Source organism: Sus scrofa, chromosome 14, assembly GCF_000003025.6.
Source record: "Sus scrofa isolate TJ Tabasco breed Duroc chromosome 14, Sscrofa11.1, whole genome shotgun sequence".
In the NCBI taxonomy this organism is placed as follows: domain Eukaryota; kingdom Metazoa; phylum Chordata; class Mammalia; order Artiodactyla; family Suidae; genus Sus; species Sus scrofa.
In genome coordinates, this window is record NC_010456.5 from 140630796 (window position 1) to 140657675 (window position 26880).

Below are 26880 nucleotides of genomic sequence, written 5' to 3' on the forward strand. Positions count from 1 at the left end.
ACCTCACGCCTCGACCAGACACCTGCACCCTCATCAGACGCCACTAGTGGGGGTTCCTGAGTCTTGGCCCTGAAACGAGTTCCAGGTGGGACGGTCAGGCCCGGCCAGTGGCCCCAGCCCCTTCTCCTCCCACAAGCTGCCTGTGGACCATCGAGCCCACAGCTGCGCCCTCCGACCCCCACACACTGGCCAGCCCGGGGGCACCACCCCGCCAGGCCCTCCGTATCTCAGAAGGATGCGTGGTGCGGGGGTGGCGTGGACACCCGGCCTGGGGACACCTTGCCTGTAGGGAGGCTCGGGGAACAGGGCAGGCTGCCCCCAGGGCCTGAGGGAGGTTGCAGCATGTGCTCAGGGGCTGGCTGTGCCTCCCCACCTCTGCCTCCTGGGGGTCTTGCTGTCCCCTCAGGGCTGGGAGCCTGAAGCTCAGGGAAGGAGCAGACCCCACTTGGGGCTGTGTGTGTTGCTGCGTGTGTCCAGCCTGCAGGGCCCAGTGTCCTCACGGAGCAGAGCTGGGGCTCCGGGCAGCCTGTGCCACAAGGAGGGCAGGACTCGGGAGCAGCACCCCCAGCACAGCCGTCGCCCTCCACGTCTGCCTGGGTGGGGCTGAGAGGTAGCAAACAGCTCTGGGCCTCCCAACCCTGGGGGTGGAGGGTTGTCCCCCAGGCCTGAGACCCGCAGCCCCGTGCTGGGTTAGGGTTGGGGGAACCTGGAGCACAGGGTCCCCCAGGCCTCAGCAGGCACTTGGGCAAGACTGAGGCCTGCCCCAGTCCCTGCGATTGGCAGGACAGGCTCGGGAGGTGGCAATGAGCTGTTCCCTGACTTGGCCTCCCTGGCCCCCTGGGCGCAGCTCGGGGCAGTGAGGCCGCCAGACTCTCTGAGCCTCCGCTGCCCGGCCATCTGCTGTCCCCCTAGAGTTTCCCCCTCCCGAGTTATTTAAAGGTATTTGGTGCCTGCGCTTCCGGGGCTGAGTGGGGCCGAGCCCCCCCACCTCCCAGTGATGGGCCCCAGCACCCCCCAGCCAGTGGTCAGGGGACAGTGGTGATGGCGGGGACACACCTGCTTTTCTGTGCCTCATGGCCTGTAAGTCCGAGTTTCTCAGGCACGTTTCCACAAGGAGCAGCAGCCCTGGGACTGGAACCGGCTCCGGGCTGCTGTGTATACTGCCCTGTGCACACTGCCCTGCACACACCGCCCCTTGGTACAGGTGGCCACTGGAAAAAATACATGACCTACAAGTTGAGATCTTTGTTTTATTTGGTGGACAAAACAGGCTTTGAGCCCAGGACACGGCATCTCAGGTCCATCTGAGAGACCGCGCCTGAGAGGCAAGTGGGGAGCCAGGATGTACAGGAGTTTTTGGCAACAAAGACCAGGAAGTCAGAACATCAAAAAATCACTGCTAATTCGAGAAAATCAGACATGCAGGCGACGGTGCTGCGCACTCGTCTGCGTGGGGAGACGCGAGGTCTGGCCGCACTGCAACCGTCTCTTTGGCGCGCCCCCGCGCTCCGGGCCGGCGGCTGCCCTCCTCCTCCCAACCCCCTTCGTGGTGGGCATGAGGTTTCCACCCTGAGCCCCCAGGTTCACGGTGGGCCGTGACGCTCCGGCTCGATGCCTGCAAGGTGCTTTGTCTCCGGATGCAGGAGGCAGTGCTGCGCAGTCTCACGGGGCTTCGCAGGAGCACTGCCATCCCGTCCAGCTTCGCCTCTCACAGGACGGCGCACCCGGGGAGGGTCCTCTGTCTCTGCTCCGGGACGTCAAGGGCGGGCAGCAAGCCCGGCGCGGTGAGGGCCGGGGCGGGCTTGCGGGCGCGTCCCCGACACCCACACTTCTCCGGGACCCGGCCCCCGCCCGGAGCGCGCGCTGTTTCTCCAACAGGAGTGATCAGGCTCCGCTTGGAGAGGACGCGGCCGGTTCAGAGAAAGAAGGGCTGCAGACCGACTGTTCTGAAACAAAAGCGGTCACTCGAGGAGGAGAGTCCCATCCTAAAGACGTTCTGCTTCCGGTGCCCGCGACCTCTGGCCTCTCGTTCTGGGTCTGGGGGATTCGGGCTCCCGGCGGAGAGAGCCGCCCTGCTCACGGGGCTCCCTCGCCCCTCTGCCGAGGAGGCAGGAGGGTGGGCTCATGGGACGCTCTCTAGGAGGCACCAGACCCTGACCGGGGCCCTTGGGCTCCGTGCTGGCCGGGGCCGATGGGGCACCGGGGATGGCCAGCTGTGGGGAGGGCCGTGACGCGGGGTGCCGATGCGGGTGGTGATGACAGCGTGAGGGTGAGGATGCCGAGAGCAGCGAACTCGCAGTCCCCACTGGCGGCTGGTGCCCTGCGGAGCACATCACGCGTGTACAGCGCACTTCAGCGCCGCTGTAAGGAAACAACTGGCGTCATTTCCCCTTTGCAGACGCAGACGCCCAGGCGCAGGGCAGGTAGGCCAAGCTCAGCCAGCAGGACTCCAGCCGTCTGGCCCAAGGCCACGCTCACAACCCCCTCTCCCTATGAGCCCGGGAAGGCTTGTCCTCAGCCAGGCCTGCAGATGTGACAAGGGCAGCGGCTGAGGCTCCAGGCCTGACCCCGTGGGGCGGTCAGACAGAACACAGGCAGGCCTGCAGACCCAGGGCTTCCGTCCGACAGGATCTGTGGCCTGCAGGGGGAAGGGGACAGTGACAAGCACGACCACCGCGAGGGCTGCGCACCGGCTCCAGCCTCAAGGAGCCCCGTCGGCGCAGGCACCACACTCGGCCCCGGAACTGGGGTAGCCGAGCACGTGGTAAGTGGGTGCTTAGTGAGATGGGCACCCTGGCCCGGGCCCTGTCTCCTCCCTCCCTGCAGCTGGGGGGCTGACACGCCCCGCGGTGGCCTGGCCTGAGCACCCGGCCCTCACACGTTTTGCTCTGGGCGCTGGCTCTGGAGAAACCGCGACTTCTGACCCATGGCCCAGGCCCGAAGTCCCCTGACCCAGCAGCCTCGGTTCCATCTCGGAAGCACCTGTCTCTGGAAGACTGGGCTGTGCTGCAAAAGATCTGCCTGCCAGGCTGCTCTGGTGAGCGCCAGGGAAGGCAGTGGGAGCAGGCCGGGCTTGGAGAGGGGCAGGGGCAGGGCCAGGACAGCAGCCGCCTGGCCAGGCAAACCCGGAACAGGCTGGTGACGGCGGCGGCTCTCGTTCCGGTCAGAGGGAGGCTTCTGGGAGCCTCCCATCTCATGTTGAGTCAGAGGATGACAAAGGCATAATTCTGTTCTTGGCGCTGGGCAGGCTCGGGGGCTCTCCTGTGGGTGAGGGCCCCAAGGAGGGACGCTGAGCTGGGACGGCCTCCCCTGCCCTCCATGCCGACGCCCAGCCCATCTGACCAGGCCAGCCAGCCCTGGTCACTCTGCTGGTGCCCTGAACGGGCCAGGCCAAGGCCCCGGTGCTGGGTAGGCCTGGCAGTGGCCGTGGTGGTGCCCGCAGCCGGGGGAGGGCTTTAGGGCCGAAGTCCAGAGACCCAGGGAGAGGCCCAGGCTCCTCCCAGGCCCTGCCCGTGGGCAGCTCTCAGAGGGCTGCCGCGCAGGGGTTTCCCTCCAGGATCAGCAGGTAGAGGCCAGCCCTGCGGGGGCCGTGCAGGAGGGGGCACCAGGTCAGGAGGGGGAGGCAGCGGGTGGGGGCGAAGTGACCAGGCCCCTCTGAAGGACTCTGCCCTTTAGTCTGCGAGTCTGGAAACTCCCCAGGGCTCCCGGAAACGGGCTGGGTGGGGAAGCCGCAGGAGCAGGGGTGGGGCCGGGCTGGGAGTGGGCGGGCCGCCGGGTGAGGTCCCCACAGCCACCCTTTAAAATGCAAATCCGTCTCCTGTCAGCTGACTCTTCTCTCGCTATTCTAGCTCCTGGAGGAGGGGTTTTAAAAATGGCTCCCAAAGGAGGTTCCACTGTCCGCGCCAGGACGGCATCCCCTGTCCTGTAACAAACACCAGCGGAAGAGGCGATGGGCAGGCCCTGCACGTCCGTGGGCCGGGGTAACCTTGCTGAGCCGAACACAAGGTTCAGGCCAGCTGCGTGTCAGTAAATTAAAGATTGAAAGAAAGGGCTTGCAAGTTCACGCTCAGAGTTCAAGACACACAGCAGGCTGGGGCCCAGTGCTCCCCTCTGGGCTCTGACAGACCTCAGGAGCTGCAGGGTGGTCCCTGCCCCCCCCCCCCACACAAAGCCCAGCTGGTCGCCAGTGTGTTTGTCCTCCTACCCAAGCTGGTCCTGCAGACACCTGGGAGCCACCCCCGGGGACCCCCTTCCTCATCTCAGCCTCTGCACCTTTCAGGGCCCCTCCCCAGCACCCCCACCCCCGCCTCTGCGGTCCTGCCAGTACACATTTCTCTGGTGGTCGCCTGCTCTCCTGGACACCCCCCTCTGCACACAGTTCCCTGTGCACAACCCTGACCGCCCCACCCGGCTCCCTAGTGTGTCCCCAGCTCCCGGTGTGCTGTGTGTCCCCAGTGCCCAGGAGGAGTGGTGCCCAGCAGGCATCTCCAGCAGGCTGGCACCTCTGCTGAGCGGGTGGACAGGCTCTGACCAGTCCCCCCTCCCAGGGCCACCAGGGGTCCCTGTTGCCTGGCCTTTCTGCTCCAAAGTCAGCCTGACAGCTCGGGAGAGCTGAGGTCCAGCAGTCACCGGCAGGGCCGGCTGACCCTGGAGAGGTGGCTGTGTCCAGTGCTCAAGCCCCCCACCCCTTGGGGTCCCCTTCTGCGGGGTGGGGGTGGCTGGTGTCTGCGGTTAACTCAGGCCTGGCCGAGGGCAGGCGTTCTCTCCCCCTGCGGCCTCCTCTGGGGCTGCTTGGGGCCCCGACTCCGATTTGTAGGGCCTCGGTCCCCAGCGGTGTACAGGGCACGGAGGGGGCGGCGAGACACTGCGAGAGCCCCGGGGGGCCCCTGGCTCCGCCCGGGCTCCTCTCGGCCGGCTCCCCGCGCCGCGCGGCCGCCGGAGGGCAAGGCCGCGCGGCGCGGAGGCGGCCCCAGTGTCCGCGGCGGCGCCAGGGGTGGCGGCCCCGGCTCAGGTCCGAGCCGGGCGGGCTGCGGCCGGCTGGGAGGGCGGGGCCGGGCGGCGGCGTCCGAGTCGTCAGGACAACCGGCCGCCCGCGGGTCTCCCGCGCCCAGTCAAGCGCAGTGAGGCCGGCGTTGGGGGCCGGGCTGGGCCGGGCGGCGCTCAGGGCCAGGTCGCCGCAACCGGCCGGGCCCTGCGGGCGGCCCGAGGGGGTCCCGAGCCCCGTGGGGGGCGCGGAGGTGCTCGGGAGGGTCGGGAGCCGGCCCCGGCGTTAGGCCCCCACGGCGGCTCAGCGCCCCCCACGCCCCCCACCCGCCGGCCGGCTGCACGCGCCGGGGAGCCCCGCTCCGGCTCAGCGAAGGCAGGCCCTTCCATTGTCCACTGGCTGTGTGGCGCCCCAACCCCTCCGGCCGCGGCCGGGTCGCAAGGAACCTGCCATTTCCCGGGCGCCCCGGGGACACGCGAGCGAGATCGAGGACCGGATAACCCTCCCCAGCCCTGCTGCGGGCGGGCCAGGGCCGGGCGCGCGCGCGCTCTCGTCACCCGGGGAGTCGCCGAGCCCGCGGGGGTCAAGTGCCCCCCATGCGGCGAAGGCGAAACTGGGCCGCTGCGGCGCGCCCGCTGGTGTCCCCTCGGCGCCCGCGTCTCCTCCGCCCGGCCTGCCGGGCTTCCTGCTCGCGCCACCGGGACTTCCTCCCCGCGGTGCCCGGGTGGCCACTCGGCGCCAGACCCAGAGGCGGGGAAGCCGGGGCGATGGCGAGGGAGGGAGGGCCGCGGCCGGGAAGAGGGGAGAGTAAGGAAGACACCCTGGGGCCGGGAGCGCCCGGCGACCCGAGTGGGCCCCCCGGCAGCGGAGGCGGGGTCCCAGGGGCCGGGCCGTCCTCCCTGCGCCCGCTCTCGGGTCCTTTCCGCGGGCGCTCGCCGCCAGCGTCGCCGGGGGTGGAGCGCAGCCCTGCCCCGTCCTGCCCCGTCCTGCCCCGTCGCGGTGGGGCTCCGCACTGCGTCTCCACGCCGGGCGTGGAGGCCGCACGGCCCGGCGCGCGTCTGCGGGCGCCGGTGGCCCGCGCGCCCCTCCCCGCGCCCCCGGCCCGCTCGCGGAGGCCGCCCCGAGCGGAGCTTTGTGACGTCAGGCGGCCGGCGGGCGGCGTCACGCGCGGGGCTGACCCGGCGCGGGGCGGGGGCCGGGCCGGGACGCGGAGCATGGAGCCGCGGGTCGGCTGCCGGCTGCCCGTGCGGGTGGAGCAGGTCGTCAACGGCGCGCTGCTGGTCACCGTGAGCTGCGGCGAGCGCAGCTTCGCCGGGATCCTGCTGGACTGCACGAAAAAGTGAGCGGGGGCGAGGGCGCCGGCCCTGGGACACCCCCGGAATCCCCTGGGGACCCCCCCCTCCCTGCTGGCCCCGGGCCGGGACCGGCTCCAGGGCGGGGCGGCGCGGGGCTGGCGCCCGCTTTCGGTTTCCCCAGCCCCGGTTTCGGGGTGCGCGAGCGCGGCCGCCACTCGGGGGGCAGAAGTGGTGCTCAAAGTCGTCGCGACTTTTCGGGCGGGGGACCGGCCGGCCGGGCGCGGAGCGCGGCGGTGGGCGCCGAGCCGGAGCCTGAGCGCAGCGCGGGGAGCCCGCGCCCCCGCGCCCCCCGCCGCGCCTCCGGCTCCCAACTCCGCAGGTCTGCCATAATTAACTCACTTTTCTTTGTTCAGACGCACTGTTGAATCCGGCTGTCTTCGGAATTGTCATCCGTTGGGGTGGGGGGAGTGGGTTCAGATGCGCGGCCGCACTTGCCCTGTCAGGTACTGACGAGTGGGGGTGACGTGGCTAAGGTCAGGGGGGCCTCGGGCTCCCGGGAGGAGTGGGCGCCGAGGCTTGGCTTGGTGGCCCGCAGTGGTTTCAGCGGCGGGGTTTAAAAACACTGTTTCAGTTTGAGGAGCTCTCCGTGGAGCAGGAATGGAAAGACACAAGTTGCAGAGCTGCAGGCTGCGGCCGGGAGCCGGGTTTCTCCGGTGGAGGGGTGCCCCCCTGCAGCCAGGGGCCAGATCCATCCTGAGAGGCACCTGTGCTCCGGCTGCAGGGATTCTTGCAGCGGGAAAGAGTCTCCTGGATACAGTGTCACATGGTCGTGAGCTGTCGCCCAGATAAATGATTAGGCATTAATCAGGCACTAATGTCTCTGGGCTTTGCCTGGGCCTTATTTTGAACCGGCTTTCTTCGCAGAGGCCCAACTTTTCCCCTTAGTGGAACCCAGATTTTGTACCGGCGGCGTGGATGTGGCAGGCACCCTGCTGGCGTTATCTCTTCATTAGATGTGCAGAGCCATTTATGTGCAAGTCATGTGACTAAACATACGGCCGTCCAGGTGGCTGTCGCCCTGCTCCTCCTTGGCTGCTGCAGCGGCTGTTTGGTGGGACGGAGTGACCCTCGGGGGCTGCAGGAAGCTGCCGAGCCTGTGCCCTGGGGTGGCTGGGGTCCCCGGCCACTGACGGCCACCACGTCCTCCCTCAGGCAGGGTCTGGGCCTGGGGCTGGGTGGGCTGCCCTCCTGCTTTCCTCCCCAGCCCCCCTGGCCTTTGCGCCTCGGACAGGAGCACTTGCAGGAGAGGCCGCGTCACCCCCGGTTCTCTGGGCTCCCTGACTCAGGCCCCGGGAGGCTGCAGCCTGGGGGTGTCAGCCAAGGCGCAGGCTCCTTGCTCTCTGCCTCCCACCGGGGCCCCCGCCCCCGAAGTCTGGGCACAGCCTGGTTTGGAGATGGACGCTCCCCCACCCTCGTGAAAGGCAGCAGGCTCAGCTGGGATCCCAGCACGGGAACTGGGAGCCGTAGGCCTTGTGGGCGTCACCCCTGCCGTGGCCACATTAGGCTGTAACTGGAGCCGCCACGGCACCGGGAACTGGGCCTGGGACGGGGGTGGGGTGGGGGGTGGGATAGTTCTGCTCAGCAGCGCCTCTTTCTGACCTGAGTTGCCCCCCCCCATCCCTGCAGAGAATCTGAGGGTCAGCCTGGCCTCTCCCCAGCCCTCTGGTTGTCCAGGGCTTCTGCCTCTCTCCGTGGTCACCTTCGGCTTCCCCCCGCCCCCGCGGTCCCTGTGTCTCACCATAACGTCATGCTCGTGTTTACGGCCTGCTTGGTGGGCCGGGGCCAGGGCCCGCTGGCACACGCTGGCAGAGGGTGTCCAGCCCCAGGCCTTGGGGTCTGCAGCACCCAGCCCCCTTCCCAGGGCCAGTGTCTCCTCAGCGCCCGCTCCCCTCCCCCCGTGTCACGGTGGCCGGGCCAGTCCGTGAGGCCCGTCCTGTCCCGGGGGGACACTGACAGGCAGGCGGGAGCAGCTGGGAGCTCTGAGGGCAGGCAGCCGCCCCGCTCTGGGAGCCTGCAAGTCCCAGGACCTTGAGCTGGTGCTGGGGCTGTTGAGGCAGCTGCCGTGTGCCCGCGCTGCTGCAGCCGGCCGTGTGCCAGTGACTGGCATAGGTCAGCACGTCTCCAGGGCGAGGGCAAGCCCGGGGCCTAGGGAAGCAGAGCAGTGCCCCAGGAGGACTGCAGGTTCCCAGTTCTCTCCTGGGGCACCCCCCCCCCCGCCACCAGTGTTAACTGTTAGTCATGGGGCGGTGCCCCTCCCTCGGTGCTCCAGGAGGCCAGGCCAGGGTCCCAGCAGGTGCTCAACACCCCACCCCTCTGCCCAGCTGCTATGTGAGCTGAAGCAGGACCCTGGGCTGCTTGGAATGCCTGCTGCCCCGTACCAGGTACATTCACTGAGCACCCACTGTGTGCCAGGAAGTGGCCTGAGTCCCAGGCGCACTGCTGCTGTGAACAGCCCTCTCAGCATGCCTGCCAGGTGGTGGTTCCTTCCGACCTGCAAGGATGCCAATGGCTCAGGCCCGCCCTGACCCCACAGCTGCTTCCCTCCAAGCTGGGGTGCCGGGCGGGCGTGGGCGTTATTTTGTGGGTGATTTGGGAACATACTTCTGCTTGAGGACCTCAGGTGGGATAGCCCTGGCTTAGGGGTGGCCCAAGGACAGCAGAGGGACAGTCTCACAGACAGTGGGCATGCGGGCCATCTGCCCGTCAGGGCTGGCCAAGCCCAAACCTCTGCCCCAACCGCTAAGCTGACCGGTCTTTCTCAAACTTCCCCACTGAGTCACCCAGGGGGCCGTAACCACACAAGCACCCCGGGCCCCTCAGTTGGAGCGGCTGCGTTTGGGCCTTTGTGATCCATTCCCCACCCTCGGGGTGGGGTGGGGGCTGGGCCTCTGGAGATTTGGCCAGCCAGGGGTCCCAGCCACAGCCTGTTCCTGGCCAGGAGTGCTCCCCTGCTCCGTCCCAGGCACACCCCTGCCGGTGGAGGCTTGGCACCTGGGCCAGGCCCTGCTGGGCTCGTCCTCTCTGCCCCCAGAGAGATAGAGGGACCAAGAGAGCTGTCCATTGCATCGTAGGGTGGCATGACCTGCTGCCAGTGGGCTGATGCCACACAAGGGGACCTGGCCCGTGTGGCTGGTCTCGGGAGCTGCCCCACCAGAGGGGGAGGGGTGTGAGGGCTGGAGGCCTGGCTTGTGCTCCTGGGGTCCCCTTGGAGGGCTGGAGAGGAACGCAGTCTTGGAGTTTGATCAGCATGTTGCTGATGCTTCTTAAAGCTTTGCCCCGGGACTCTGGGGGGCAGCCATGACGGCATCGCCCCACGCTCTCCCCTCAGACGCTGGTTGATATCTGTGGGGGGGTGCAGGGTTCACGGGCGGCCCACCCTGCCTTTCCTGCTGCAGGGGGCTCCAGCGCTTGGCTGTCTGTCTGCAGGGCTGAGGGACAAAGAAACTGCTGTGTACTTGCTAAACACGGGCGTGTGGCCCGGCCACAGGGTGGCCTTGCCGGCAGCACTCTGGCCAGTCTTAGGGCTGCTGGGGGTTTCCAAAGGCACCCGGCTCCAGGTCTGGTCTCTGGGATGTCTCTAGTCCCCATGCCACCATCCTGTCTCGTCTTTGCGGGACACCAGGGTGGCCCCTCCCCTGCAAGGGAGGTCCCAGGCAGCCGGGGACCTGGCTGAGGTCAGGCTGCCCTTGGGCACCAGAGACCCTCAGGCTCCGGGCCTGCAGAACCAGGGGCAGGGAGGCCCCACGCTCCAGCAGGTGGTGGGCTGCGCTCCTGGCTGGGGACCCGCCCATCCGGCTTCTGGGGGGGCTGCCAGGCCGGACGCACACTCTTGAACCCCAGAGACGTGGGTGAGCTGCGGCTTGGCTCCGGGTGTCCCATGGAGGCCCGAAGGCCAGGCCACTTCTCTCTGGGCCCCTGTATCCAGGCTGGTGACCGGGTCCTCACCTGGGTAGAGCAGTGGGCGCCCCTGGGGACTCTGTCTCCTGTCCTTTTGGGGACAGAACTCTTTTGCTCTGGGTCTGACCCCTGTGAACGCTGAGGGCCGAAGCTCCCACAGGAGGTTCTCATCCCTGGCTCGGTGCCCAGCCTCCCCTCGAAGTTCAGCTCCCCTGCCCCTCCCCCAGGCCCTAAGGCCGCGGCACCGAGCTTCCCTGTGGCCGCTTTGTTTCCAACCGGGGCTGTTGGCCAGCCTGGCACTCCCCGACGAGGCTGGGCCATTCTCACCCCCGGGCCACCCTGGTCCCCTGGTCCTCTCTGTGATCTGTGTCTCCACCCTTGGGTAGGGCCCAACTGGGGGGCCCAGCGTGTGCAGCAGAGCGGGGCAGTGGGCCTGGCAGGCCATCTCTCTGGCCCCAGGGCCTCCTCAGCCCTTTGCTTAGCAAGGCCCTGCAGCAGCCCCGGTGGGGCCCTGTCCCTGGGTGCAGGCGCCGTGGTATAGCCTGGCCTCACCGAGGCCCACCCACAGGCCACAGTGGTGCCACGCCTTGTTCCCCACCTGGGACAGGTCGCTAAGGTCCTTCCCAGAAAGAGTGGCCTGCCCGGAGGCAGCAGAGCTGGGATACGAGCGTGGCTCCCTGGCCTGCTGGGCCTCTGGTCTCCCGCAGCCTCACTGCCCATCCGAGAAGTGGGCCTGCAGTGACGGGCGCCTCCCAGGGCCGTTGGCCTGCAGCCAGGAGCTGGAGGTCCTGCTGGTCCTGTTTACCCACCCGGCAGGCATGGGTGTGGCCTGGGCAGGGCGGTCCCTCTGGGAAGGAAGTGCCAGAGTCATGGGGCCTGTGTGGCGGCAGGGGTGCCATTGCACCGGCCACAGCTGCTGTCTGGGGGACAGGCTGTAGCCTGCAGCCCTGAGGCCCACTGCAGGGCTCTGACCATGGGCCTGTGTCTTTCGACCCCCGAGGGGCTTGTGGGGTGAGCAGGGCAGAAGCCTCCCTCGTGCCCCAGCTGGGTTGAGGTTGGGGAGCTGAGGGAAGGGGCTGCTCGGGGGTCTGGCTCCCGGGGTCCCTGGGTCCCAGCTGGCACTGCAGGCTGTGTGGGCTGTATGGAGACTCCTGGGGGGAGCCCGAAGAGGGGAGATGGGCTGGGTCCTAGTGGGGTGACAGCATGAGGGCAGGGGGTGTCACGGTGACCCCCCCCAGTGCACGACTGAGGTGGCCGTGATGGTGGGCAGCAGGTGGGCTCAGGGGAGGCCTTGGGACAACCCTCCAGGCCCCAGGCTTGTGACCCCCCCGGACCATGGAATTCCCTGGTTGGTAGGACCTACTGGTGTGTAGCTCCCCCGAGTGGGTGGACCCCCTGCCCTGCAGGCACCCCTGGTCTGTGGCCCTGGTGCCCGTGTGCACGTGTGGGTGCCCTGTACATTCACGAGCCTGGGCCTCTTTGCCGACCCCTCAGCCTGTTCTGAGTGGCCGGGGCTTGGTAAAGGGGACGAGCCAGGTGCCAATGCCAGTGTGGGGTCCAGCCCCGCTCAGATGCCTGCGACTCTTGTGAGGGTTGGTGACATATCAGCCTGTCACGACCCCAGCTGGGACTTAGCTCCCAGACCTGGACTGGGGCAGAGTTTTTTCCGTAAAGGCTGGGACCATTGCAGTTTCAAGACTGCTGGCCTCGCAGCGCCTGCCCCGTGTACTCAGCAAAGCCTCGGGGGCAGTCTGCGGCCGGCTGGCAAGCGGGGCTGTGTGCCCGTCACACCTGACTTACCAAAACTGCTGACGGCTGCCTCAGCCGGTGGGCTGTGGGGCGGTGGGCTCTGTGCCCAGTGCCCATCCGGATGTGGGTCATGCCTGCCTTGTGAGGTGGCCGCAGGGCCCAGCAGTAGAGATGCGCCAGCACGTGGCCGCCACTCACCACGACGACTCTGTGGTGGTCCCGCTGTTGGTTGGCTGGGACATGGGGGCCTGAGGCTAGGGGGACTGCTGGGGGTGCCGGTTGGTTGGAGTTGGCTTGGTCCTTGGGGAGAGGGGCTGTGAAGAGTCACAGGCCTAGCAGATGGGTGGGGGGAGGGATTGCCCCCCCCAGAGCAGAATCCCACCTCACAGGGAGCGAGGTTCCCTGCTGCTGGCCTGTGGCTGGTGCTGTACCGCCCCCTCCCCCATCTGCACCCCCCCCCCCCCGTCAAGGTTCCAGCTTCCAGGTTCCAGGTGCATATTCTCTGGGGCCAGGCAGAGGGCAGGGGATCATGACCCTGTTTGCTGGACCCTCCGGCCACTGGAGAGAGGAACTTGACCCCCCTCCCTGACCTAGCAGCTCCACCCAGGAAGACTTTGGGTTCAGGGGAGGTGGCCTTAAATGCAGGGAATTTGACTTGATGGGAAAAAGAAGTGAAATGTGTTTGTGATTTGGAGGCTTCTGATCTTGAATTAAACAAAAATTGGGTGGTGTTCCCACGGCAGACACGCCCTCTCACATGGGACCGTTGGGGAGTGACAGCCCCTGTGGCCACTGTGCCTCCTCCTCGAACCCACGCACAGGCCCCCGCCCGGCTCTGTGTTCCGAGTGTCTCAGGTAACCTGCACGCCGCTCCCGCGTCCCTGGGTGCCTGTGCCCTGGAGGGTCGGGGAGCCTTCCGGCCGTGGGCACCCAGGGCACCTGCTGGCGACCGTCTGTCACGGCTGGCTGGCCCACGTTAGCCACCCCAGGTTCTTCTGGAGAGCAGTAGATGCAGACGTCACGTGGGAATTGAGAAACGGCGAGGCTCAGGTCGCGTGGCGACTCTGATTATGCTGCTACCAAAGGGGGAGCCTGAGGGGCCGCACTCTCAACCTCGATCCTCTTGGCTCCGAGTCTGGTTTTGTGCTTGAAAACCCACAGCTTTCAGCTAAAGCAGCCTCGCAAATTAAACTGCGTGCGTTTGAATCACGTGTGTCAGCCCTGAAGCAGGTGCAGGCCGTGGGCTCGGTTCTCTGTGCTTGGGACCTGCGTGTTCCTGCCACACAGGAACAGCTTCTTGGCTGGAAAGGGCATCCGGGCGTTCCCAGCCCGGGGGCCTGGGGTGACTGTTGGCTAGAAGGGCACTGCCACCAACTTTTGACGGCAGACCCCGAAGCCATTCATTCAATGGCAGGACATCTGAGTGGAGGCTGCTGGCCCCGCGCTTCCCAGGCACAGGGTCCTGGCTGGGGACCCCTGGGGCAGATGGGCTTCCCGCCTCCTCTGGTCCCTTCCTGTGGGTCACGAGGTTTTATGGGTGCCGCCTGGCCGACCTGGTCCTGGAGCTGGAGGTCCTGCTGAGGGAAGGGGCTGGGGGCGCAGGCAGGAGGAGGGTCCTTCCAGGTGGGGTGGGCGGGGTCAGCCTGGGTGACACCCTCCCAGGAGGGCGGTGGAAACGGAGGCCCACGAAGCGTTCAGGAGGGAGCGGGCTCCTGCAGGTCCAGCCTGCCCTGGGCCCTGGGAGGCCCGGTTGCCATGAACTGAGGAGTGACACTCAGTGCCCGTCAGAACCAGACGGAGAAGTGGCCGCGATGCTGGTCACGTGATCTCAGAGAGCCGAGGCCTGTCCCTGGGAGGTCCCCCCGGAACTCCGGGGTGTTTGCCCCAGTGTAAGGCCAGGACCTGCTGGGCCCTCTGGGGGTGCAGGTCGGGTCGGGGTCAGGGTCGGGGTGGGGGCCTCGCTGTCCTGACCTCCCTTTCTGTCTGCCCACCCCCAGGTCCGGCCTCTTCGGCCTGCCCCCGACGGCTCCGCTGCCCCAGGCCCAGGAGCCCCCCGTCAACGGCTGCCAGGGCCCGACCCCCACGGAGGGGGCTGCAGAGGCGATGCAGCCGGGGACAGGCCCTCCGCCACCTCCCACTGGAGACCAGCCCACCGGGACCGCCAGCCCTGAGCTGCCCCCGCCCCTCGTGCCCCCGCTGCCCGCTGGAAGCCTGCCCCCGTTCCCGCCCTATTTCGAAGGCGCCCCCTTCCCTCCTCCGCTCTGGCTGAGAAACACGTACCGGCAGTGGGTGCCGCAGCCGCCCCCCCGGGGCATCAAGAGGACCAGGAGGCGCCTGTCCCGCCACCGAGACCCAGGCTGCCTGGCCCTGAGCCCCATCCTCCTGCGGCCGCGCCAGGTGCTCTGCAAGAAGTGCCAGAGCGCTCTGAGCCCCCCGGAGGCCAGCCCCGGCCCCCCCGCCGCCCCCCGGCCGCGCAGGGAGCTCCGCAAGCCCGAGGACCCCGACGGCGGGGGCGACACGGCGGCCGCCGGGAAGAGGAGCAAGAGGGAGCGGCCGGAGGAGGCGGGGGCCCGGGTGCCCCGGAGCCCCGTCATCAAGATCTCCTACAGCACGCCCCAGGGCACCGGCGAGGTGGTGCAGATCCCCTCTCGCGTGCACGGCTCCCTGGAGCCCTTCTGCCCCCCGCAGGCCCTGCCTGGCAGCCAGGACCCCGAGGCGCCCCGGGACAGGCCCCCCGCCGCCATCCCCAAGCTGAAGCTGACGCGGCCCCTGCCCCCTGGCGCCTCCCCGCCGCCCCCCAAGATCCGCCTGAAGCCGCGGCGCGGGGGCGCGGGCCAGCAGGAGCCGGTCTACAGGGCGGAGCTGGTGGAAGAGCTCAACGGCCGTGGGTGCGGCGCCCTGGCCGACGGCCCTGCCGGCCCGGGGCTGGCAGACCTGTCTTCTGGAAGCTCGGGCGAGGACGATGACTGCAAGGGGTGCCCCCAGGGTAAACGCAGGCGCCAGGGCCTGGCTTTTCTCGCCACCTGCCCCAGCGGAGCGGGGTGTGCCAGCGAGTCCTTGTGGAGCAGCGACAGCCTGGACGAGTCCAAATCGTCCAGCTCGGAGGTGACGTCACCAGACACGTGCGACCTCTCGTCCGGCGATGGCGCCTCTGCGCCGTCCTCGTCCAAGGACGCGCGGCCCACCGTCCCGCCGCTGACCGTCAGGCTGCACACGCAGAGCGTCTCCAAGTGCGTTACCGAGGACGGCAGGACCGTGGCCGTGGGGGACATCGTGTGGGGTAAGGTTCATGGTTTTCCTTGGTGGCCAGCCCGTGTCCTGGACATCAGTCTTAGCCAGAAGGAGGATGGGGAGCCCTCCTGGCGAGAAGCCAAAGTCTCGTGGTTCGGGTCTCCGACGACGTCGTTCTTGTCTCTCTCCAAACTTTCCCCTTTCTCCGAAAGTTTCAAACTGAGATTTAACCGTAAGAAGAAGGGGATGTATCGGAAAGCCATCACAGAGGCGGCCAGTGCCGCGCAGCACGTGGCCCCGGAGATAAGGGAGCTCCTAACCCAGTTTGAAACGTAACCCGGGCTCCGGACCAGGTGAGTGGGTGCGTGGAGGGTGGCCCCTCTCCCGCGGCCGGAGCCCGTGTCCGTGTCCGGGCCGTGCCTCTGCCCTGGGCCTCCGCGAGCCGGGGAACCGGGTGCCACCCGGCTCGCGGCTGCAGAGGGTCTCGCCTGGAAAGCCGCCCAGCTTCCCTGGCAGCACCGTCCAAGCCTCCGTGCACAGAAGAGCTGCCGTGCAGGCGGGCGGGCTGTCGGCCGCTTGCGCAGAGGACGGAGCTGGTTTGGGTTTTGTGGCCATTCCTCGAAGGCCGTCAGAGAGCTCCTCACTCTGTCATCAGCCTCGTGGGGAAGGGGAGCGTCTTAAAGACGGCAGCTTTGGAGGGCCCGTCGTAGTGCGGTGGTTAACGAATCTGACGAGGAACCATGAGGTTGCGGGTTCGATCCCTGGCCTTGCTCAGTGGGTTAAGGATCCGGCGTTGCTGTGAGCTGTGGTGTAGGTCGCAGATACGGCTCGGATCCCGCGTTGCTGTGGCTCTGGCCTAGGCTGGCAGCTACAGCTCTGATTCGACCCCTAGCCTGGGAACCTCCACATGCCGCGGCAGCGGCCCTAGAAAAGGCAAAAAGACAAAAAAAAAAAAAAAAAAGGATGGCAGCTTTGCCTGATGGGGCGGGTGAGCGTGGGGAGTCCTCCTCCGTTGCTGCCTCTGCAGGGAGCACCTTCCTCTCTTCCCGGAGGAGGAGGAGCCGGGCCTCCTGCCCTCGCCCCTGCCCCCCTGCCCTGCCCTGCCCTCCCCCTCCCCTCCCCTCCCCCCACACAGGTACCTTCTTAGGATCTGACTTTGCAGGAAGAGGAAGGCCTCGCGCTGCCTGCCCTCGGATGTGGCGCCTACGCACACCCTCCTCCCCTGGTGCCAGGGCGGGCTCCCCTCTGTCAGCAGGCACGGTGCCGGGTGCTCCAGGCTCCCAGGGAGGCTCCGGGGTCTGTCCCCGGGCTGATGCCTCACCTCGGTCTCCCCCAGGAGAACTTTGTAGTATCTCTGGCCACAAGCCTTAGCTGGAGCCTCTGTGGGGTTGGGGCGTCACCACGTGGACTTGGAAGCGTCTCTGTGGGGTTGCCGTGTCACCAGGGGGCATGGCTGCTCCTCTCGCAGGCTGTCAGGACACAGCCGAGGGGCTGAGGCTGTGCTGTGAGCCTCCCTTGGCCCTGAGATGCAGGGCAATGGTGGACTGTGCTGCCTGGCGCAGGAGTGTGCCCAGCCGGCCATGGGCCCTCGTGGTCACCCTTCCCAGTGCCGGCTCCCCTCTTTCCTGCCCTGGTTGGGCCCCTGCAGGCCTTGGCCGGAGAGGCAGGATGGGATCTCCTGTGCAGGCAGCGAGGGCTGCTCCCTGGCCCCGTGGCCCCTGCCCCAGCTGACAGCAGCAGGCAGGGTGGAGCTTGTGCCCAGAGACCGAGCGCAGTCATCCGTTCCAGCTGGGCTTCTGCCTGCGTCTCCAGACCTTCAGGCCTTCCTTCTGCTCACCCACCTGTCCAGTGGTGCCGTGCCTTCAGGCTTGGCAGGGTGGCTGACATGTGGCTGGGGAGGGGGTTGGTGGGGTGCTTGGTGCCCCTCGCTGCTGTTCCTGGTGCAGCAGGGGTGCCAGGATTGAGGGAGTGGCGATGAGGGGTGCATCTGGGCAGGGGTCACTGCCAGGGCTCTTTCGACCTTGTCCTCACCCCTCCCCCACCTGCTCATGCCACCCCCTGAATCGCTGCTGGGTCTTTGGGCACAAACGTCTCTCGGGAGCCAGGCACATAACATCCCCACCAGTTCTGGGCCTTTGTGCTGGGGTGTGGGAGTGGCACCAACCTGGTGGCATCGAGCCAGCGAGCATCTCAGTTGAGGGCCTCCTGTGGGCGGAGGTCCACAGGAAGCCCCTATGCCCTGGCATCGGGCTTCCCAGGTGTGCCTGCCTGGCTTAGGGGCGCCCTGGCTGCAGCGGTGGCCCGGGGGCCACTGTGGGGTCCTGCCTGTCTGTGCCTTGGCTGCTGCTGGCCCAGCCCCTCTGTGCACCCCCAACCCCACCTGGGCCCGGCTTGGGGCCTGTGTGGAGGGAGGGCCTCTCACGTGCTCCTGCCTGCGGGGACCCCAGGCGGGGAGAGAGCAGCTGGGGTTGAGGGCAGGTTCTGTTTCTCCGGAAGCAGCGCAGAGGAGGAATCTCGCCGGACGGGTTTGCTGGCTGCAGGGGCCTGTGCCACAGACGCAGGCGGGCAGGCGTCTCTGGGCTGGGGGCTGTGCCCGTGGCCCCCAGCCGTGCAGGGGCTCTGGGAGCCTGGGGTGCTGGATCCTTTTGGCGCCGAAGCACCAAGTGCTTTTGCCCGATGGACTTTTTGGGTTTATTCTCTTGAGGATTAAAGACTGAGCTGAGGTTCGTGCGGCCAGGTGGTGGATCTGCTGGCGTTGGCGAGCCGGGGTCTCCCTCTAGGGTGGGGTTGGCGGTCTCCTGGTGACGAGTCTGCTTTGAAGCGTCGGCCGTCCTCCTTGGAGGGGAACCTGCCTTCACTGGGGAAGGTGGGCCTCGCCCGCCGGCCGAGGGCTGCAGGGCTGGCGTGGAGGAGGCCTGCAGAACTACAGTGGGACCAGCGGGTGCCCAGCAGTGGTGCTGAGAGAGGGGCCGTGCTCGCCGGCACCTGGCACTTTCTGGGAGGAGGAGGCTGGCATGGGGCCACCGGGCCCCCAAAGGAACAACTGGGGGTTGGCGCAGGGGCCTGGAGCCTGGGGACGGACGGCCGAGGCCATGCCAGGAGCTCCTGCTGCCCACAGGATGTGTCAGGAGAGTCTCAGACCTGTGAGGCTGCGCCCCTCCGGGATGTGCGCCCAGCGTCCCTTCCCTGAGCCACCCCCCCCCCACCCCGCGCCACAGGGCTGCTGGGGGCTCAGCTGAGAGGTGGGCGCCCACGTGGATGTTCGGGGAACTGCTGAGCCCATGGGTCTGGCCGGGCACACGGCCCCTTGGTGCTCCAGTGGGCACCATGGTGGGGTGGGGGTGCTCCCCCCAACAGAGGCCTGACCCCGCCCTGGCCCCAGCAGGCCGGCATCTCTGGGCCTCAGGTTCCTGCTCTGACTGGTGGTGGCAATTACCTGCCTTTCGGGGGGCGGGGTGAGGGGCTCATTAATGACCTGTCAGCAGCCGCCTTTCTGGCTCTTTCCTGGGGCTCCTCCCATGTCCCCCATATCGGGGGGGGGGCAGGACCCCATGGGGACGGGCGTGGGGGTCACAGGATCCTGCTCCTGGCTGGCTGGGCTGGGCAACTCTTGCCGCCCCTGGTGCAGCTCAGAGACCCCGCAGAGAGGGTGCTGACGGGCCAGGGCTCGTCCTGCAGGTGGGATGGTGCCCGTGGGTGCAGAGCCGGCCCCCAACCCTGACGGGGGTGGTGTGAGCCCCAGGGCCCCTTCCTCATCTCCCTAGTCCACCTGCCCACCAGGGACACATGCTCTGCTGGATGGGGACAGAGGGTGCAGTCACTGAGGCCCTCACCTGGGGCTCGCGAGAGGGCTGTGACTCACAGCCCCCAAGTTCATGGATAATCACACACGGGAATGTGCTGAGAGGGGGTGAGGACCTCCCAGCAGAGTGTCTGACATGGAAGTGGATTCGGACTAGGGATCTGGGAAGGCTTCTTGGAGGAGGTGACATGGAGCCAAGGTTAGAACAGTGAGCTAATCATGACCTAATAGGGTAGGCTCAGCATCCTAGGCGGCAGCAGGGGCCTGTGCCGGGCCAGTGGCAGAAGGAAGCCTGGCATGACCTCAGGGCCTGAGTCACCTGTGGCCTTATCCCGAGAGTGGGGTCATGGCTGAACGGTCGTGTGCTGGAAAGGGCCCAGGGCCAAGGGGCAGCATTGAGATGGGGGCCTGGAGGCTAAAGGTGAGGCGTGAAGACGCGGGCCCAGAGGCTGGAGCCTGGGGGCCAGAGGGGCTGCCGGGTGCTCCCAGACCTTGGGGGCCCTCTCACCACGGAGGGTGGCCCCAGTTCCTGGCATCTGAGCCTCAGGAGCCCAGGGCCCGTTCCTTCCCCTGCTCCCAGAGCGACTGGGCTTCCCGCAGGCAGGCAGCTTTCTGGCCACACAGCAGAACCGCTCTGGTGCTGGGTTCTCTGCGCCACTGAGAGGAGGGCACCCTGGGTGGGCCTCGTCCCCTGGGGGCTCCCCAAGGCCACTGCCACAAATGACGTCACACTGGCCAGCGGGAAACAACAGAAATTCAGTCTCACGGTTTGGAAGGACAGAAGCCTGAAATCAAGGAGCTGGCAGGCCCGAGCTCCCTCTGAGGGCCCCGGGGGAGGGTCCTTCCTGCCTCTTCCGGCTGTGGGGGCTCCAGCGCTCCTGGACTTGGGACTGTGTCGCCCAGCCTGGCCTCGTCCTCGGGCCTCTGCAGGGTGGCCAGTGCCCTGTCCTCTCACAAGGACCCCGTGAGCCATTCGAGGGCCACCTGCCCAACCCTGCGTAATCCGCTCATCTCACGCCTGCCGCACTTCCCCGCAGAAGGTGGCGTCCTGGGGTCCAGGGGCCCCTCCCGCTCATCCGCCTCCCCCTCGGCCGGCCCACCTGGGACCTGAGTGCATCTCGCCTCCCAGCCTCTTCCTGGGCCGACGGCCACCGGGCTCGGGGGCAGCTGGTGTGACGTGGCCGGAGGCTGCCGGGGTGCTCCAGGCGAGGAGGGACCCTTGTTCAGAAGGACGCGCTGCCCCGCGGGGTGGCCGTGCACACGGGTGGGGTCCCGCGGCACCAGGGCCACCTGCAGCTCCGTGATGCACCCTCCTGGGAGGGGACCAGCCCAGGACCCGCCCAGCGTCCCTCCCGGCGGCCGGCTGCGCCCCGGGTCCCTGAACGCGAAGCTTGGCGGTCCCGCGGGTCCAGGCATCTGGGCCCGTCTCCAGGTTCGGGCTTTTCGTCTCTTTCCTCCTTTTCGAGCCCACACCGGCCTCTCCTCCAGCTCTAAGCAAAACGGCTTCTGCTGCCCAAGTCGGCTTTCTCCGCCGACTTCCTGCAGCGCTTGCAGGGAGCTCAGGTCCTCTGTGAAGAGGCTGTAATTATTTTGTTCCAGAGGAAACTAAGGCCTGTAATTCCGAGGCTGCTGTGGGGGCTCAGTCCCCGTCCCTGCTCCCGGGCCGTCCCCACGGCCTCCCCAGGTGGGCGCGGGCAACGGGGCAGGAGCAGGGGCCCAGTGGCCCTGCGGCACAGGCCTAGGGGTGTGTGGTTGCTCTGCTGGGGTCCGCACTGGGGTGCGGGGGGCTTCTCCCGGCCCGGGGGGGATGGCTGCCCTGGGCCCGGGCCTCCAGGCCACGTGCGGCCCCTCCCGCTGGCCGCATGCCTTAACCACGCTTTGCCAGCAGCCTAGCGTCAGCTCCAGATACTCGCCCCCGGTCCCATCCTGCTTCTGCCCCTGGACGGGTCACCGGGGTCAGAGGTCCAGGGCCCGTGGGAGATGCTGAGCTCTGCACGCCTGCACCTGCACTTGGGCGGGCTCCTCCAGGGAACGGTGGTCCCTCCATGGGACCTAACCTGCCCCTCAGCAGCCCTGCAGTGACACTTCGATCACTTTTAGACGGAGTCTTACAGAAAGGAGGGCAGGTGTCCCGGCTGCTTCCCGGCACCCTTGCGGAGTGACCCGTGTGTCTGTTTTGAAGGTAGTTGACTCCCTTCCGCCCATGCAGTGTCCTTTTGGTGCCTAGATGTCCCTTCCTTGGCCGCAGGCTCACTGCTCCCACGTCCCCCTGATGGTCACAGCCTCTGGGGCAGCGGCCTTGCTTTCTGCTGGGATGTGGGACTCTGGGTCTCAGGGGCATTCCCTGCCCAGGCCAGGGTCAGTGTTTCCCAGGAAGTCCCATGTCCTCACCAGGGGACAGGGATCCCGTGACCCTGCCTGGCGCCAGGCCTGCCAGCTGCTCCTGGGGCCACGTGGTCTCCGGGCCGTTTCTTAGCCGGTGCAGTTGGGGGGCCTTGGAACTGCTTTCTTGCAGGAGGAAAGAAGTCACGCCTTCACGCTGATGTCTTGAATTCAGATGTTTTGTTTCCTTGACTTTCCTCCTGCGAAGGTCTCTGGCCTGGAGACCACGTGGCCCCAGGAGCAGCCTTGACCTTCAGTTTCCTCTCTGTCTCGTAAGCTGCAAGTCTTGGTTCCTAGTGATGTTGACACAATAATGTCATGTGTGGAAGTGAACCTATGTGATGTATTTAGTACCAGGAGAATATGTCACATATCTCGTCACTTCAGATGATGACGTCACAGCTCACCTGGGGGCGCCTCGTGGGGACACACCAAGCTTTCCTCGCAGCCCTTCTGTCCCTGGAGTCTGGCTTTTCAGGGAACACGTGGAATTCCTGTTTCAAAGGCACTGGGACCTTCCCTCCCCGTGGTTGTCATGACCTCAAACACCCTTAGGGTCACCGATGTCATTTTTCTTGCATTTCTAGAGACTCTGTTCCATTGGGGTTTCTGCTCTGAGATCCGTGAGAATTTCCAAGGGTCCCGAGTTGATGCGGGGGCGCCCCGGCCCCTGCAGCCTGGCCTCCCCGCCGGCCTCCTGCTGCGGTGTGTGCTTGTCCTTCTGTGTTGGGGACACAAGCAGACACCCGCGTGCCTCCGCTGCCGGCTCCTGGCTCCGTGGGGCAGCACCCACCCGCTCTGTGCCACTGGCCCGCTGCCCCCTCGGGACTGCCCTCCCGTGACCGCGACGCGAGGCAGGGCTCAGTGCTCTGCATCCGGCTGTTTCTGTCCCGGCTTCTTCACACCCGCTTCTTCCATCTCTGCTGTGCTGTCTGGTGTTTCCCCTTCCAGGAGGGGCGTTCCTGCCCATTCAGACCCGTGCGCTGCCCGGCCTGGGCTGCTGGCCCTGTGCCTGCTCTGCACGCTGGGGCCCGCCCGGCCTGACGTCGGGTGCACGGCGCTCTGCAGCTGGGCGTCGTCACCAGAAGGGGCCTGTGATGGGAGGCCGGCCCCGGGAGGTGCAGGCAGGGTTTGCTCCCAGGGCAGGCCGTCCCCTGGATGCCGGCTGTGCGTCCAGCGCCCTCAGCACCTTGGGCACCGGGAGGTCTCTCCTGGGAGAACAGGTGGGCTCTGCGTCGTTGGCTTCCACCCTTCGTGCCTCCGGGTTGAGAACCCTGAGCTGGTGGCGTCCACAGAGCAGCTGGACGGCGAGGGGAGCCCCGGCTGGAAGAAGGGGCCACCTGGGGGCTGGGCCATGCGTCACCCCTCCGCACATCCTGGGGAAGCTGGACTTCAGCCACCCTCCAGGCCCCCAGCCCCGAGGAGCCAGCATTCCTGGGTCCACTTCCCCGGGACCAAGCAGCTAACTGGGGAGGTGGGTGCTCAGGGCCGCGGCCAGTGCCCGGCTGGTCTCGGCACCATTAGGCAGTGGCTGTGTCTCAGGTTTTCCTGAGAGCCACGCTGTGGGGGCAGAGCCGAGTGGCAGAGGCCCTGTGTGTGTGGTCCGAGGAAGGCCATGTGCCTGCAGAGCTCTGGGGTGGACATGGGGTCACAGCCCAGGATGTGAGCACGGGGTGACCTTTGCCTGGCGGGGCTGTCAGTGACGGACACTTACGGCGGGCGGGGGTCTGTGTGTGCTGGGGGCCTTCTCGGCTGCCTGGGGGCCTTGCCCCAGCTCTCTGCCCAAGGACAGTGACATTGACGATGCCAGGCCTTGGGCCACCTTCCTGGGTGACATCTGTGATGCCAGGCTGTGGCCACCTTCCTTTGCTTCCTTTTTATGATCTGGTGGTTCTCTCTTGCGACCGTGGCTGCTGTGTTCTTTGCTCGTGAACCGCACTGGTGTGACTGTTTCAGGAGGCCTGTGGTTGGGGGACCAGGCCTTGTCCTTCTGGTCTTGTGTTGAGAGCAGCGGGCCTGGTCGCCCCGGGACCTGGGCACTGGCAAGGCCCTCCGTCCCTCCCGTCCTGAGGCCCCCGCAGCCCAGGCCCTCTTGCAGGGAAGGGGAGCCCCTCACCTCCCACCGGCTCAGTAAGCCCTCAGGCCTGGGCAGCTTAGCCCTCATGAGGGGGCTGAGCCTGGGGGTGCTGCCCAGCCCACCTCCGCCCCAGGTCAGGCATGGGCTAGGGGTTGCTTCCCAAGCCGCAGCCCTCAGGCTGGGATGATGGTGAGGCTGCTGCCCACGGCACCCTCGTAGGGAGACCCAGCCCTGGTCTTGCTGATGAGGTCATGCATAGCGTGGCACCTGTGTCCGAGGCCCCTTCCCCCTGGTGGCCCTGTGGCCTGGAAGCTTCTCAGTTACCCCGGTTCCACCAGAGAGAGAAGCGGTGGGGACGGTGGGGACCAGCCCAGCAGGAGCCACGTTGCCTGCAGGTGGTTCTCATAGGCCTGTGGTTCTCTCATGGCTGCGGCTCCAGACCCCCATGTGCCAGGGCAGCTGTGGGGCACGTGGCCCTGTGCCTTCCATTCAAGGCTGGGGGGCCAGGTGTCAGGGTGGCTGTGGGTACTGGGCGTGGGAGGCAGAGGCCCAGGGAGGTGGGGCCCGTGCGAGGTGACTGTCGGTGTGGTGCCACCTGCGTGGACGTGAGGGGTGGACCAGGCTGAGCAGCATCGGGGTGATTCTTGGGGAGGGGGACCTGGGGGGACGGCCGTGGAAGGGGAGGACGCCGTGCTGGGCATGGAGTCGGGTCCTGGCCGTGGGGCGGCTTCCCGTGTGGCAAGTCCTGGGAAGATGGAGCTGTTCTCGAGATGACAGCCAGCAGCAGCTTTTCGAGGGGGAGTTCGGCAGGGCTGAGTCATGTTGGGGGGCTGCCCAGGCTGTTGTGGTGAGGGGACGGGGCCACCCCGCCCAGAGGGAGGGTCCCCTGGAACATCCCAGAATTCGGGAGGGCGGGCGTCGGGCGTCGGGGTGGAGGCGGAGGAGGGAGCCAGGCAGAGGCCCCGCCCGCTTCGCAGGGACTTTCGCCAGGCTCCGCGCTTCAGAGGAAAGTTCAGGGGATTCTGGGCTCGTCTCCAGAGTTTCCAGAACACCTGCTGTCATCACGGAAGCCCAGACCAGCCCGAGGCTGCGTCAGGCCAGGGGGTGGGCCGGACGCCTGGTCACAACCCGTCCCAGGGCCTGTGTTCCTCCTGCCGTGAGAGGCTGGGCCCCCGAGGCCTCCGGGTGGCGGGGAGAGGCCTGGGGGGTGCGTTTCCCTGAGAGGAGCTCGGCCCCCACATCCGGAAGGGCGAGCTGCTGAAGCGGCACCTGGGCAGCTTTAATCGAGGCCCAGGATTGAGGGAGAATTGCGGCTCCTGCGGGTACAGGATTACGAACATTCGTGTCTCCCTTCGGCTCTGTGCTCTGCAGAGCCGAGGCGCCCCCTTTGGGTGGCGTTTTAGTGGCACTTACGGGTCCCCAGCCCGAGAGAAACCGAACCCTCTCGGCAACTCCAGATGTGCGGGGCTCACGGTCACGCTGCGGACAAACGTCCCCCAAACGTAGCGTCTTTGGACGACGCGGCTCAGTCACTTCCCGTGACTCCACAGGCTCCTGGGCGGGGGCAGCGGCGGGGCCGGGACATCCTGCGGGCTCCCCGCCCGTCTGAGGCCTCGCCCCACCTCCAGGCACACGCACACACAGACACACACACATGTGTACATGCAGGCACCGGGCGGGGGAGGAGAAGGCCTCCACACACCTGGCCGGGCTTCCTCCCCGCATGGCCGTCTCAGGGCGTTCGGGGCTTTGTCACAACAGCTCACAGCTTCCAAGATCCGTAAGCAGACACCACCGTCCTCGGGGTCTGGGTCCGGCCGGGCCCTTCTGCCTCCTGGGTTGATGAAGTCACTGGTCGGGGGCCTGCAGCCGGCAGCCCCTGGGCCCCCTGCTCTTGGAGCCCCTGGTTTGGGCCGGCCTCTGGGGCCTCCCGCGACCCGCAGGGCAGGAGCACGGGGCGCTCTGGAGGAAAGCACTTGCCCTGTTTGCTGGACTTGGGGCGGCTCCCCTCCCCGAGAGCTTTCCTTAGGGAGGGCTTGGCCCTGAGACACTGGGCGGAGGCGTTGTGTCCCTGCGGCCAGGCCTGCTGCTCAGGGGTGGCCCCTGCTCCTGGTGGGGGTGCTGGAGCCCAGGCTCCCACCCTCCTGGGAGAGGATTTTCTTGTCCAGAGTCTGTCCCCTGGGGTCTCCGAAGCCAGGAGGGCGCATCTGGACTGGCAGGCATCCTGGCTGGAGGTGTGTCTGTCCGGGGGTGTTGGGCACACGGCACCAGTCCCACACTGCATCCTTCTGAGCCCTGAGCCCGGGGGCTGGAGGGCCATCAGCTCCGCAAACCCCCATTCAGTGAGCGGCTGGAAGGACCCAGGCCGGCCGGCCTCTCTCACGCCTGTGTGCGGGTCTGAGGCAGCGGGGCTGTAGGGCAGCCTGTGGTCTGGGTCCTTGAGCCCCGGAGGAGCCTGTGCCTTCCTCGGGCAGCTCAGGGGTCCTGCCCCAGGAGAGGTGCAGGGGTGCCAACAGGGGGCGGACCTGCCGAGGTGGGGAGGCCTGGTGCGAGCTGCGGACTTGGGGGTCCCTGAGGGGCCATAGAGCCTGGGGGGCGGGAAGCTCAGGAGAGCCCTGCTGGGCAGTTCGGTCTGGTGCCTGGGCCGTGAGCCGCCTGCCCCATGCGTTTGACCCTGAGGTGACCTCTGCTCCTTTCTGCTTCCCCAGGTCACCGACGATGAGGGCGCGACTTTTCTCCTGCAGCTCCCGACCTTGGGGTGTCCTCTGCACCCTGGTTCCATCCGAGGACCCTGCGAGTGCTCTGGCTGGCTGCGGGCGGAGACGCCGGCCCGCGGGGTTGGCCTGGTTCGAGGCCTCCTGGTGGGGAGCAGGTGCATCTGGCCTGAGGACACACCCCCAGGAGCACGGCGGCCCCTCTGGCTGAGGGTTTACTCCTGCTGCTCAGACTCGAGCTTTTCTGGTTTGGGAAGGACCCGGAGCTAGGCAGCGAGAGGCCCCGGGGTCGGGCGCCAGCGGGGAGCAGGCCACCATCCACCTCCCTGCCGGCTTCAGGACCACCAGCTGCACGTGGGGGTCCTCCCCCGGCCCTCGGGCACGGGCTCTCTGTGCACTTGAGAACCAGGGACCCGCCTCCCCCCCCTCCTCGTTCACCCCCAGTGTGGGTCCTGCTGGCACCTGCACCTGCCCCCAGGGCCACCCTGTCCCCTAGGCGCTGCCTGTGTGGAGCCCCTGTCCTGTGCGGAGGCGAAGGGGCCACGCTCGAAGTCAGATGGCAACGTTAAAAGGATGGAAACCTCACCTGTTGTCTGTCAGAGTGTGTTCCGTGCCCCTTCTTGTCCCTTTAGAGACCAAAACGGAAAAAAAAAAAAAAAAAAGGAAGCAAGTCCGGCTTTTTGTTTAAA

At 67.3% G+C, this 26880-nt stretch overlaps 2 protein-coding genes across 4 annotated transcripts; one reads left to right on the plus strand and one right to left on the minus strand.

Annotated features, from left to right (window-relative positions):
• Positions 1240 to 13976, minus strand: LOC110256841 (basic salivary proline-rich protein 2-like). 2 transcript variants are annotated; one of them, XM_021073882.1, is made up of 2 exons: positions 6679 to 13976; positions 1240 to 2361 (listed from the first exon to the last, which is right to left on the minus strand). In XM_021073882.1, the coding sequence occupies exon 1, from the start codon at positions 10954 to 10956 to the stop codon at positions 10015 to 10017; it is 942 nt and encodes a 313-aa protein (XP_020929541.1). In that variant the 5' UTR covers positions 10957 to 13976; the 3' UTR covers positions 1240 to 2361; positions 6679 to 10014. The 2 variants fall into 2 exon arrangements, with proteins under 2 accessions (XP_020929541.1, XP_020929540.1); XM_021073881.1 differs by having other exon boundaries at positions 1240 to 2638.
• On the plus strand, positions 5011 to 26880 carry PWWP2B (PWWP domain containing 2B). 2 transcript variants are annotated; one of them, XM_021073880.1, is made up of 3 exons: positions 5011 to 6323; positions 13983 to 15265; positions 26186 to 26880. In XM_021073880.1, exons 1-3 carry the CDS (start codon positions 5581 to 5583, stop codon positions 26197 to 26199), a joined length of 2040 nt encoding a protein of 679 aa, XP_020929539.1. In that variant the 5' UTR covers positions 5011 to 5580; the 3' UTR covers positions 26200 to 26880. The 2 variants fall into 2 exon arrangements, with proteins under 2 accessions (XP_020929539.1, XP_020929537.1); XM_021073878.1 differs by having other exon boundaries at positions 5021 to 6323; positions 13983 to 15569.